General features: G+C 54.9%; 1 protein-coding gene across 1 annotated transcript; it reads right to left on the bottom strand.

The window, feature by feature from the left end:
- Nucleotides 1-2,533: 2,533 nt before the first annotated feature.
- LOC111151314 (keratin 13) lies at nt 2,534-6,870 on the bottom strand. Its single transcript, XM_022509222.1, has 8 exons — nt 6,208-6,870; nt 5,094-5,176; nt 4,753-4,909; nt 4,415-4,576; nt 4,201-4,326; nt 3,891-4,111; nt 3,215-3,240; nt 2,534-2,852 (listed from the first exon to the last, which is right to left on the bottom strand). The coding sequence occupies exons 1-8, from the start codon at nt 6,724-6,726 to the stop codon at nt 2,776-2,778; spliced, it is 1,371 nt and encodes a 456-aa protein (XP_022364930.1). The 5' UTR covers nt 6,727-6,870; the 3' UTR covers nt 2,534-2,775.
- Nucleotides 6,871-11,350: the final 4,480 nt, after the last annotated feature.

An 11,350-nucleotide genomic window follows, 5' to 3' on the forward strand; every position in this document is an offset into this window, starting at 1 on the left:
CTGGGACACACAGATATTCTCCAGAACCTGTGGCCCTCATGCCCTCCTCTCCAATAACTGCTGCGATCATCATCAACACAGGGGGACAGATAGGGACCATGGGGAGGCTGTGGGGACAGATCGGAAATGCTGGGAGTGGTGGGGGGAGACCAGAGAAGATGAAGCATACGCTGAGCTTTGAAGGTTACAATCACTTATTTTTGGAGGTGTCTACTCCCTCTGCCCTGTCAATCAGTCCGTGAGCTCCTTGAAGACAGACGCCACCTTTGCCCTTCTCTCCAGGTCCCCACACTGGGCCTGTCACACAGCAGGCACTCAACAAATAGCAGCTGACGAAACTGAATCACAGACAGGTACAAAGCTGTCAGGAGTGGAGGCCAGGTCCTGTTTCTCTTTGACACCCACCTCAGCTCAAGCACAGTTCTGGGCATGGGAGCTAGAACCTGGCCCTGCCTGTTCTGCTGGAGGTGGGATCTGAAACCATCTGGATTAGTCAGCCGGGTGGGCCGTGTCTGAGTGAGCCCTGTGGGACAAAGCCAGCCTGCTGAGCCCACAACAGTCTTGGGATTGGAGGAGGAGAAGGAGGACAAAGAATGAGGGGAGTAAACTGGGCAGGGGGCTGGAAAGGGGAAGAGAGAGAAAATGAGGAGGGGGCAGGGAAACGGGACAGCTGGCAGGGGCGGCAGAGCCCACCCATGTTCTGGCTTAAACCCCACAATGGAAACTAGATGGCATCGGACAGACACTGCCCAGTTCATTCATCCTCTGTGCCTCCTGCTGGTTAGCGGGGCTGAACCCCGGCAGCAGACCAGCCCTGAGACAGCCGGGCCCTCCGAGCCCAGGGTCAACGCTGTACAGGCGCAGGCTTGCACACACCTGAACACACCCCACACTATCCGGGGGCCACAGGAGAGGGGATGTTCATCTCAGGCAGAATGTTGAATAAAAACCTGGTCATCTCCAATAACACTAAGATGGGGATCCAGAGAGAAAGAGTGGAGGAAGGTCAGACTGAGGTCACTCACAGAACAAGGGCCCAAGGTTCCCAGCCACATGGCTGGGTCACCGAGAGCGGTTTGCCCTGGCAGGACAGCAGGGAGTGAGGAGGCAATTATGGAATTCAGGGCTGGAGAGAGGCAGGAAGAGGCCTGGGGTCCCTCAGCCAGGGAGGAGTTGGTGTTTTCCTCAGTGGCGGGGGGTAGCTATAGAAGCTTTGCTAGGCCAGGAGGAAGACTTTCCATTTCCAGCAATCGTCCGCACTGGAGTGTGGGGCAGAGATGCCGGAGAAGTTCAGACTGGAGGCAGGGAGGCCAGGGAGGCTGTGAGGACATTATAGCTAACAGCAACCACAAGATGAACTTGGAAGGGAAATAGGGATTGAAGAGGCCAAGGTGACTACTGCGCTCCTGGCTTGGGTTTCCAGGTCCTCTGGAATGGGGGACCAGGAAGGCACAGATCTGGGAGGATGAGGGGTGCTCCTTCCGACAAGTAGATCTGAGGAGGCAACGGCTAGTGTAGTGGGTGTGAGAGTCTGGCGCGAAGGAAAGGGGCCTCCCTGGAGTGTCATCAGAATGTTTTGGCAATTGTGACCAAGGACATGTTCCAGATGGGCCAAGGGGAGAGTGAAAAGGAGAAAGTGTGCCTGTGCCAGAACCCAGAGGACCAGACTCCATGTAAGGAGTGAGCAAAGCAAGAGGAGGTTGCAAGTCTGAGCTGGGACGAGAGAGGCAGGGGCACAGGGCTACGGAGGGGCATTGGGGAGGAAGGTCAGCTCAGATGGAGGCTACTCATTGAGTCACGTGGCTGATGCATTGAGTGCTGGGGTAGGCCGGGAGCTAGGGGACAACTGAAGGTCTGGATGTCTCTCATCTTAAAAGAAAAAGGCTCTGGGGGAGCCTGGGTGGCTCAGTCCGTTGATCGTCTGTCTTCAGCTCAGGTCAAGATCCCAGGGTCCTGGGATGGAGCCCTGCATGAGGGTCCTTGTTCAAGCAGGAGTCTGCCTCTCCCACTGCCCCTACCCCCTCATGTGCGTGCATGCTCTCTCTCTCTCTCTCGAATAAATAAATAATCTTAAAAAAAAAAGAAAGAAAGAAAAGAAGGAAGGGCTCTGTAGAAAGCAAGGAGGCAGAACGCTGGGCCTGGGGTAATTGTCTTGGGTCTCCTCCTTCAATCAGCCCTGCACTGGCTTCTTGAAGCTTGCCACAGAGCCCTCTGTGCCTCTTTCCCACATCTCCCCATCACCTGACACTACTAGAACCCGTTGCTGCCGTAGGTTCTACAAGGTGTAGAACTGGTTCCCGTGTTCCCCCATGTCTCCAGTTCGCCCCATTTGTCTGCGTTTGCTGAGCACCATCATCGATGAGCCCCAATGGCTGGTCCGGGTGCCTTGTGTCCTTTCCAGCCAGGAGCTCCCTGGGCCAGACTTGTTGGGGGCGGTGCGGGGGGACACCCAGCCAACGGCACCCATTCACCCACCGCCCCAGATCAGGGCCTTGGCAGGTGCTACCCTCAGAGACCAGACCAGAATCAAAAATACAGTTGCAAAAAAGCAGGAAACTTTATTGAATTATCTTTTGTTTTGAATAGAGAAGCTGAGAAGCCTGAGGAACCAGGTAAGGGAGAAGAGGAAGCGCACGGGGAGAGAAGCAGGGAGCACCTGCCCTCAGGAAAGTGCGGGGCCAGGGAGCATCCTGCGGTCTCCCCCTTTCTCCAGCAGGGACCCATCAGCTCTCTCCTCTGGATGCTGAAGACAGAGGGAGAGGATGCCGAGTGGATTTAAAGCCTACGGGTGTCTGAAATGCGGCGACCGGAAGAGGAGCTGGTGGTGGTGGTGACTGTGACGCTGGTGTTCCCTGAGACATGGAGGGGGCAAGACATACTCAAGCTGGAGAAGACCCACCTCGGCAGGTCAGGGTCCCCCAGGAGGGCACCAAGCCCCCTCATGGGTCAGGTTGGAGGTCAGTTGATAGGGACTCGTGTTATTGTCCCCAAAGCTGGCTCCCTCCAAAGTATGCCAGTGGGATATATCCCAGTGGGCAGACCTAGCTATTTTGCAAAGAAAAGAGACGAGTAAATGGCCACGTCCCCCAGAGCCCCCTCCCTCCCTCCCTCCCTCCCTACACTGGGGAGTCCAGCACAGCCTATCTCCCTGCCCCCCAGGAGAGTGAACAGGAGCCGAACTCACCCCTCCCCACCCCTGGGGTTGTCTCCTTACCTCCCGAGGAGGTCAGGCCAGCCATCCTGGGAGAGAGAAGAGAGGTCATGTGAGCAGAAGGCACTGGAGGACAGTGGCTCACCCGTCCTCAGAGGGAGCAACTCAGATCATCATTCAGAGACCCTGAGTTGGGCTTTTTTACCAACTCTGCCCTTAGCCAAAGGGGCAGCAGCTGGTACCTGCCAGGCCTGTCCGCTGTCTGTCTTGGGCCCCAAATCCAGCACATTTGTTGGAAGTTTTGTCCTCCCTCTGGTCCATTTGGTACCACTCCCCTCCCACAATCCCTCCCCCTGAGCCCACAAGGATGGCCTAGTCCTTGTAAATGGTCTGAAAGGAGTTAAAACACCACATTCATAGCTTTGTTCAGCTGACCTGAACCCAAGGTAATATTCTTCCAATATGAGATGTTCTGTCCGTGGTCCCTATTCCTGCCCATCTAATCCAAAGGCCCAAACTACAGAGTTTAAAGGGACAGACCCTGCGGCCTGCTGAGGAAATGCCCCCACAGTCTGATTCTAGAAAACAGGGAGCTCTGGTCCTGGATCTGCATCCAGTCTAAGCTCAGAAGGTCCCCTTCTGGGAGGGCCATGAGGACCTGATCCCTAAGGCCCTGCCCACTCGGCTGTCCAAGGGCCCTGTGGTCACCTTCCCAAGAGGGAGACTTGAGAGGCCCCACCTGGCGTCCTGGCCCTCCAGCAGGCTGCGGTAGGTGGCGATCTCCTGCTCCAGCCGCGACTTGATGTCCAGCAGCGTCTTGTACTCCTGGTTCTGGCACTCCATCTCACTGCGGAGCTCGCTCAGCTGGGCCTCCAGGCTGCTGATGAGCCCCTGAATCTGCTGCAGCTGCGTGGCGTAGCGGCACTCCGTCTCGGCCAGTGAGCCCTCCAGCCCGGCTTTCTGGGGGAGCGACAAAGAAGAGATGAGGGGAGTCAGGCCAAGCCAAGGCTGAGAGGTGGTGGCTGCCAGATGGAGGGCCTCGAGTGTACCATGCTGAGCTGGGACTGCAGCTCGATCTCCAGGCCCTGGAGCGTGCTCCTCAGCTCCGTGATCTCTGTCTTGCTGGTCTGGATCATGGCAGTGCTAGAGGACACCTCCTTGGTCAGCTCTGCACTCTGAAATTAGAGCGGGAAAAAGGTCATGGAGGAGCCCCGTGGAAGGCCCAGGCAGCCCCCGGCTCCGTGGGGTAAGAGGGCTGGGCACCTTGCTGTGGAACCATTCCTCGGCATCCCGCCGGTTCTTCTCCGCCATGGCCTCGTACTGCTCCCTCATCTCGGCCAGCACGCGGGTCAGGTCAATGCCTGGGGTGGCGTCCATCTCCACGTTGACCTGGCCTACCACCTGACTGCTGAACTCCTTCATCTCCTACAGCGATGGAAGAGGAAGACACATGATGCTCCCCGTCCTCCTCCTCCTCAGCTCTGAGGGCTACCAGCATGTTCCGGGAAGCACTTCCGGGTCCCCCAGCAGAAGGCTAAGTCTGGCTGCTCCCCTTTCTCACTGGAGGTGATTCAGCCATGGCAGCCTCTGCCGACCCTTACCTCCTCGTGGTTCTTCTTCAGGTAGGCCAGCTCCTCGTTCAGGCTCTCGATCTGCATCTCCAGGTCGGCCTTGGACAGGGTCAGCTCATCCAGCACCCGCCGCAGGCCATTGGTGTCGGCCTCCACGCTCTGGCGCAGGGCCAGCTCATTCTCGTACCTAAAGGATTTTTTTTTTTTTTTTTTTTGGAAAAGCAACACAGAAATTATATTAGACCCTCCCCTACTTCTGCACTGGAGTCTCCAAGACCTTCACGCCTGGGATGCTCCGATTTCAGTGTTCAGATGAGCCTCTGTCTCAAATAAAAGACAGTTCGGAAAGACCGTGGGGACGAGGAACTCACTTGAGCCTGAAGTCGTCCGCCGCCAGCCGAGCATTGTCGATCTCCAGGATGACCCGGTTGTTGTCAATGGTGGCCGCCAGGATCTGCAAAATACAAAGGGTCATCACGGGAGGGTCCACGAGCTGGAGGAAGAGGAAGAGAAAACACAGACACCTGGGTGCCGGATAAGGCACAGGGATAAGGCCCTGCTCTCTGAGATCGGTGAAGTGAGGGGCCGGGCAGGTCCCTCCTCTGAGTCTGTCATTCTGACATTCTATCTATCTGGTCATGACGGGGAAGATCGGAATGTACATTTCAGGGGAATGACCCTGCCCAGGACTTCCTTGGTTAGTCATGTCTTGAAGGCCTCAGACTAGCAACCTCTCTCGCTCACCGTTGGGACAGCCTTCTCCTTAAGGTCAGGAGGGGGTCAGCCTGGGTCCACACAGCTCATAGTAAGCTCACTGGAGCTGGCCTCCTGGCTGAGCAGAAGGAAGAGCCGATAAACACTGCCATCCATTTGAATTCCTTGTCTAAACTCTCATATACCGAAGCAGTTAAAACCCACCCCACATAGCTGGGACCCAGCCCAGGCTGGTGGATTTCTGTTCCAACAAGTTGGGACCCCAGCGTGACAGACAGACCTTGATGAAGCAATCTCAGCTCAGCTTAGCATGGCCTAGGCCTCTGCCTCCCCCTCCTGCTCCTCCTAGCCAGCTGAGAATAACAGTTTAAATGGGACCCCTACAAAAATCAACTAGTATTCCCAGACCAGTATTCCTTTCTCTGCTGATTTGATTCATTCTTAGTGGTTTTTAAAACTGTCATGGTTTCCAAACATCTCCGTGGGTTGGAATTATAGGGATCAAGTCATTAATAATAACATAACTGTTTAGGAAGCAAAGTAAAAATGTTGACGTGAGTAATAACAGTAAAAGAATGCATTTGGGGAGCAGTGGCCTAAGAAAGCTTATCAGGAGTAGAGACGCTTGGTAGTAAAAGACTAGAATTTTCCTCCAAAGGCGGGGTGAGGATTCCACCACGCTCCATCTTCTGGTCCTTTGGGATGCCGTGTTCCCTGGCCTTTGCAGCTCTGCCCTGCAGGAAGAAAGCTCGCCAATACCCGAGGACTCACCTTGTCGCGGAGCTCCTCAATGGTCTTGAAGTAAGGGCTGTAGTCCCGCTCCGGGCTGCTGGGGCTCTGCTTCTGGTACCAGTCCCGGATCTTCACCTCCAGCTCCGTGTTGGCCTCCTCCAGGGCACGCACCTTCTCCAGGTAGGAGGCCAGGCGGTCGTTGAGGTTCTGCATAGTGATCTTCTCGTTGCCAGAGAGGAGGCCTCCATCACCACCACCGTAGTCACCAAAGCCACCGCCAAAACCCCCACCAAAGCCACCGCCAAAACCCCCACCAAAGCCACCGCCAAGGCCACCTCCAAGACCACCTCCAAGGCCACCTCCAAAGCCACCTCCAAAACCACTACCAGCCCCTCCACCAAAGCCGCAGCTCATGCCACTCCCATAGCCCCCAGCTGACCCTCCAGAGACAAAGCGGGTTGAGCAGGCAGAGACACTGCGGCCTCCTCCTAGCTGGCAAGAGCCACCCCCAAAACCACCTCCATAGCTGGTGGAAGAGCTCTGCAGACGGCAGCTCATGGTGAGAGCAAAAGAAGGAGCAGGTGTGGACAGGAGCCGGGCTTGGCCTGGGCCGAAGACTGTGGCTCTTCCCCAGAGTGGGTGCCTTTTATACTGTCCTCCACCAGGTTGAACAATCGCCCCATCTTCTCTCCTCCCTTCCCCACCCTCTGACTGCTGCCAGCTGCACTCTGTTTCCCACAAGCCCAGTTACCTCTGCTCTCCAAGGTGGGTTGTGCCTTTGGGGGTGGCTTTTTTTTTTTTTTTTTTTTTAATCCTTAACAAAAGGGATGATTCAGAGGGCACAGTGTTCTGCCTGAGACTACCCTTTTGACGGCTGAATTCCACTTCAGCTCTGCACTTCGGGAGCTCACTCCGCAGGCTCTCAGCTCCACCCAGTATTAGAATGGGGACAGAGCTGCGAGGTGGCCCTGTGCTTTTACAAAGTCACCGCAGCCCTCAGCTCCCTTCTTTCTATTTCTAAATCCTCAGACTAGGATGTTCTGCATTCTTCTTAGCATTTCTCCTACTCCGGTGCTCCCAGCGAATCTGTTGACAAACTTGGCTTGGTCCTGTAGAATTGAGCACCTTGAAGCTGTTTAGGCTGGTGGCGGGCAGCGGGGGAGCGCCAAGACAATCTGATAAAGTCCCAGCAACAAGGGAACTTAGGGACCATCTAACACAGCTGGGGAAACTGAGGCACAGAATACAGAAGCAAGCAGCCCGGCACATCATAACAGCTAACACACTCAGATCCCTCACCATAAGCAGGCACAGAGCTAAGTATACTCGCTGTGTCATTCAATCTTTGCAGCAACCTAGTGAGGCAGGTCCTACAAGTCACCCCATTTTACACATGGAGAAACCAAGGCTTAAGAGTAGTCAGGACTAAAACCCAAGTTGGGTTCACACTGACACAAAGACTCCTTTTCTAAGTATATAATTCATACGGTAAATTGTACAAACTATTAGTGTCCAACTCAATGCATGCTTACCTATGTAGGAAGCTTCAAACACGCGTTCACCTGTGTACCCAGCACCCAGAACATTGGCAGCACTCCATAAAGCTCCCTGTACCCTTTCCCAGTCAATTACCTACACCCCCTGCCCCTAACGAGACCACGATTCCCACTTCTGCCCCCCTAGATTAATTCGAAGATCTCGGCTAAGGGCTCTTTTTCTCCCTAGAGAACATTTGACAATGCCTGGAGACATTTCAGCTGCAACAACAGGGGGATCCTACAGGTATCTAGAAGACAGAGACCAGGGATACTGCTAAATATCCTACCATGCCCAGGACAGGGCCCACAACAAAGAATTCCCCAGCCCAAAAGGTCAATGGTATGGAGTTGAGAAGGGCTGGATCAGCCTGCCCCCGGTGTTCAATCATACCCTCATATCAGCGGCCTTTGAGGCGTGGTTGAGCACGGAAAGGAAGTCTTAGAATGCCTGACAGGGCTCCTTCTAGCCCCCCGGTCACAGGACATCTGTCCAGCTTGTGAGCACTTGACCCAGAGGCCACATGGGAGGATACAGTCTCTGCCAAGGAGCCTCAGACATAGCTAAAACTCAGGGACTGCTTAGTCTCCCTGCCAGAGAAGGCTTCAGGCCCGAATAAAAGGGCCTAGAGGTGGCCTCTCAGAGCCCAAGTTAGGTGGAGAAGTTTCCAGGGCTAAGAATGGAGAACTCTGGACTCAGGCTCCAATACCCACTCACCAAGGCGGCCAGACTTACCATGAATGGCCTCTCAGGGGCAGCCTGCTGGCCCACAGCAGCCAGGGGGTCTGCACCAGGCTAAGGACTAGGGTAGGGTGACCCAGGCTTGAAGTGATCCCGAGAACCCCTTTGCTGATTCAGCAAGCCAGGAAACAAGGCTCAGAGTCAGGGCTTTCCTGCCCTTCGTCTTCTGCAGGTAGGGAAGGAGGCCTATGTTTCATCCAGCAGGTGTCAGCACCAGAGAGGGGGTCACGGCATGCTTGGGGTCTCACAGGTAGGCCAGGGCTTCAGGCTGACCTCTGACCCTGCCCAGCCCTCCTGGCCCAAACTGACAGCTCAGCGCTCTCACTCTCTGAAAAGCTGTGTGATTCAGCCCAAAGCAGGAGCTCTCAGGCTCTCCCTCTCTTCTCGCTCTCAGTAGAGGATCAAAACTGACAAAAAGGTGATTAATAAAACCTGCCAGGCCTGGAGTGACGATCCTCCCCCCAGGGCTGACAGTGGGCTGAGACCAACGCCTCTTAGAGGAACAATGTCCCAGATCCTCCAAAGTCCCAGTAGTACAAACACAGGGGGGTGGCGACATGCCTCCCTTGCAGGGTCAGGGCATGGTCCCTCCCCTCCCCTCCCATCCCCTCCCCGAGCAGGTACTTACAGTGCATAACACAGGAATGTCTTCCTCTGACCCACGGTGAACCCCAGGGCCCTTCTGGAGGAAGCTGTGCAAGGACCCATCCTGGGGCCCCAGTTTCACCTCTCCTGGCCCTGCTCCTGATGGGGCAGGACAGAGTCCTGGGACTGAGACTCCCTTCTTTGCTTTCTGACAAAATCACACCAACACCATAAGAGGAGGGGAAGCCCCATGTGTGAGCAGCCCCCACAAACAAGGCAGGCTTCACACACTGTCACTGGGTCCTCACGACAATGGGCGAGGGGTGTTCTTGGCCTCATTTTACAGCTGAGGTTTGGGGAGGCCAAGTTACTTGCTCAAGGTCACCATGAAGGCAAGGTTCAAAGCTTGTCTCTGGCTCTCTCTACCCCGACTGATAGTGCCTTGGAGCCTTGCTGTGAACTCAGTAGATGATCTCTGAATGTTACATTCTGTATTTTTTAAAGATAATAAAATGACATTAGCTAATCTTTCTTGAATGCTGTGTTAGACACTCTACCTGTGTGAACTCAAAAGAACTCTATGGCATTGGTCACATCCCCTTTTCACCTGCGGACGCTGAAACCCAGAAAAGTCTGAATTCCTTGCCCAAGATCCAAACCTCTGGCTCCAGGGTCTGCATCCTTCACACCTGCCTGCTAACGCCCCTTCAGGCCAGCCTCAGCGCCACCTCGCCCAAGCAGGGGCATCCTCTGTCACCCACCACGCTCCCAGGCTTCCTGACACTGCAGGCCCAGCAGCTAGGGGGTCCTGTTTCCCACGGCAGCTGGGCCTGTGCAGCTGATGGCCTGATGGGGCAGCCTGTCTTCTATCTGTCCTGGTGTGAGCTCCAAAGCTTGGGGGCTTGCAAGGTGCTCAAGGCAGAATGTCAAAGTTGTCCCAGAGTTGTCCCAGACCCAGAATGCCAAGGCCCAAGGCAGTAGGAAGCAAGGAGAAACGTGCGGCTTTCCATCTCTACCACTAGCTCCCTGGGGGCCTTACATTGAATGATTTCTAAGTCTCCCTGGGCAATGCCTTTCTGGGTCTCTGGTTCTCAAGGATTTGTCCAAAGTTGCCAGATTGTTCACCTGCACAGCTGAGGTTTCGATCCTGTCCCCCAAGCTCTGAATTCAGGGATCCTCGATTGGCTCTTGGATCAGGCTCCTCCCTGCTTATCTCTTTCCCTAGACCACATAGGGTCTAGAGCCCAGGATGGCTGACCCACCTCCCAAAATGTTTCGAGGCTTCCCCGTGGAGAAAAGGAGCCTCTCATGAAAAGCAGACCTTCCCCAGACAGTGAAGCTGGGCCATCTGGTCAGCCTTCCTCACCCTCAGAGACACCTGTTTCCCATAGCAGTACTCAGCAGCCTTCTCCTGCCAAGTGTCAAGGCCCCCAGTCCTCACATACCTATAATCCCCAGCTTTCTAAAATCCTTTACACCACCCAGGGTTCCCAGGAACCCAGGGAGGTCGCCAGAGGCTTTGAATTAGGTGGAACTGAGTTTCAAACCTGTATCTGCCATCGACTGGCTGTGTGACCCTGGGAAAGTTACTCAACCTTTCAGTGGTTTGGTGGCCACAGCTGAAAACCAGACATTAGATGAGTTAGCATTGGAGAAGCGCCTGACATGCGGGAAAACTTGGCAGGCAGAAGGTCGCTAGCTAGGCTCTCCCTTTTACAGAGGAGGATTTTCAAGCTCATCTTTGGGTCGTGACCTGTCCTGGGCCTCCATTCTGGGCCAGTTTGCTGTGCTTCTCTCTCTGGTCCCTTCAGCCAGCAAGGTGCCCACAAGGACCAGACAAGTGACAGTTGGTGGCATTCCTATCTTATTTCCCCAATTCAGCTTTACATTCCCTGAGGAAAAGTTCTTTGAGTAGCCCCAAATACTACTCCAGCAAAGGAAGACTTTGCTGGCTTTAGGGGAGAAGAGATGGGGGCCAAAACAAGTACCCAGTGGGATCATCCCAGCCGCAAATCTCACGGGAGAAGCTGCCAGCCCCTGATTTCCCCCTATGCTGCCAGTTGCCTGTGCAGGGACAGGTGACCACCAGGCCCACACTCACCCAAAATAGTAGGGAATGTCCAGAGCCATGTCTAAGGCAGGAAAAAGCAAAGGAGAAGCAAGGTCATGCATTAATTCAATGAATATTTATGAAGCTCCCACTCCGAGAGCTCAGAAGTGCAAGGAGGAAACCCTGCCCCTGCTGTCACCAATCTCACAGGCCAGGTTCCCCTCGGAGTTTCCACAATACAGATGAACTCATAGAGAACCTCGATTCTGG

Source organism: Enhydra lutris, unplaced genomic scaffold (genome assembly GCF_002288905.1).
Source record: "Enhydra lutris kenyoni isolate GAN:26980312 unplaced genomic scaffold, ASM228890v2 scaffoldscaffold26, whole genome shotgun sequence".
Lineage (NCBI taxonomy): Eukaryota > Metazoa > Chordata > Mammalia > Carnivora > Mustelidae > Enhydra > Enhydra lutris.

What these genes read in the sequence shown, in the direction of transcription:
- LOC111151314 (XM_022509222.1), bottom strand. Translation starts at nt 6,726, where the DNA reads ATGAGCTGCCGTCTGCAGAGCTCTTCCACCAGCTATGGAGGTGGTTTT. An exon ending in CTGGAGGGCCAGGACGCCAG is followed by an intron (nt 3,241 to 3,890) that starts GTGGGGCCTCTC and finishes TCTCTCTCCCAG; the next exon opens with GATGGCTGGCCTGACCTCCT. An exon ending in TGGCCTGACCTCCTCGGGAG is followed by an intron (nt 2,853 to 3,214) that starts GTAAGGAGACAA and finishes TCCATGTCTCAG; the next exon opens with GGAACACCAGCGTCACAGTC.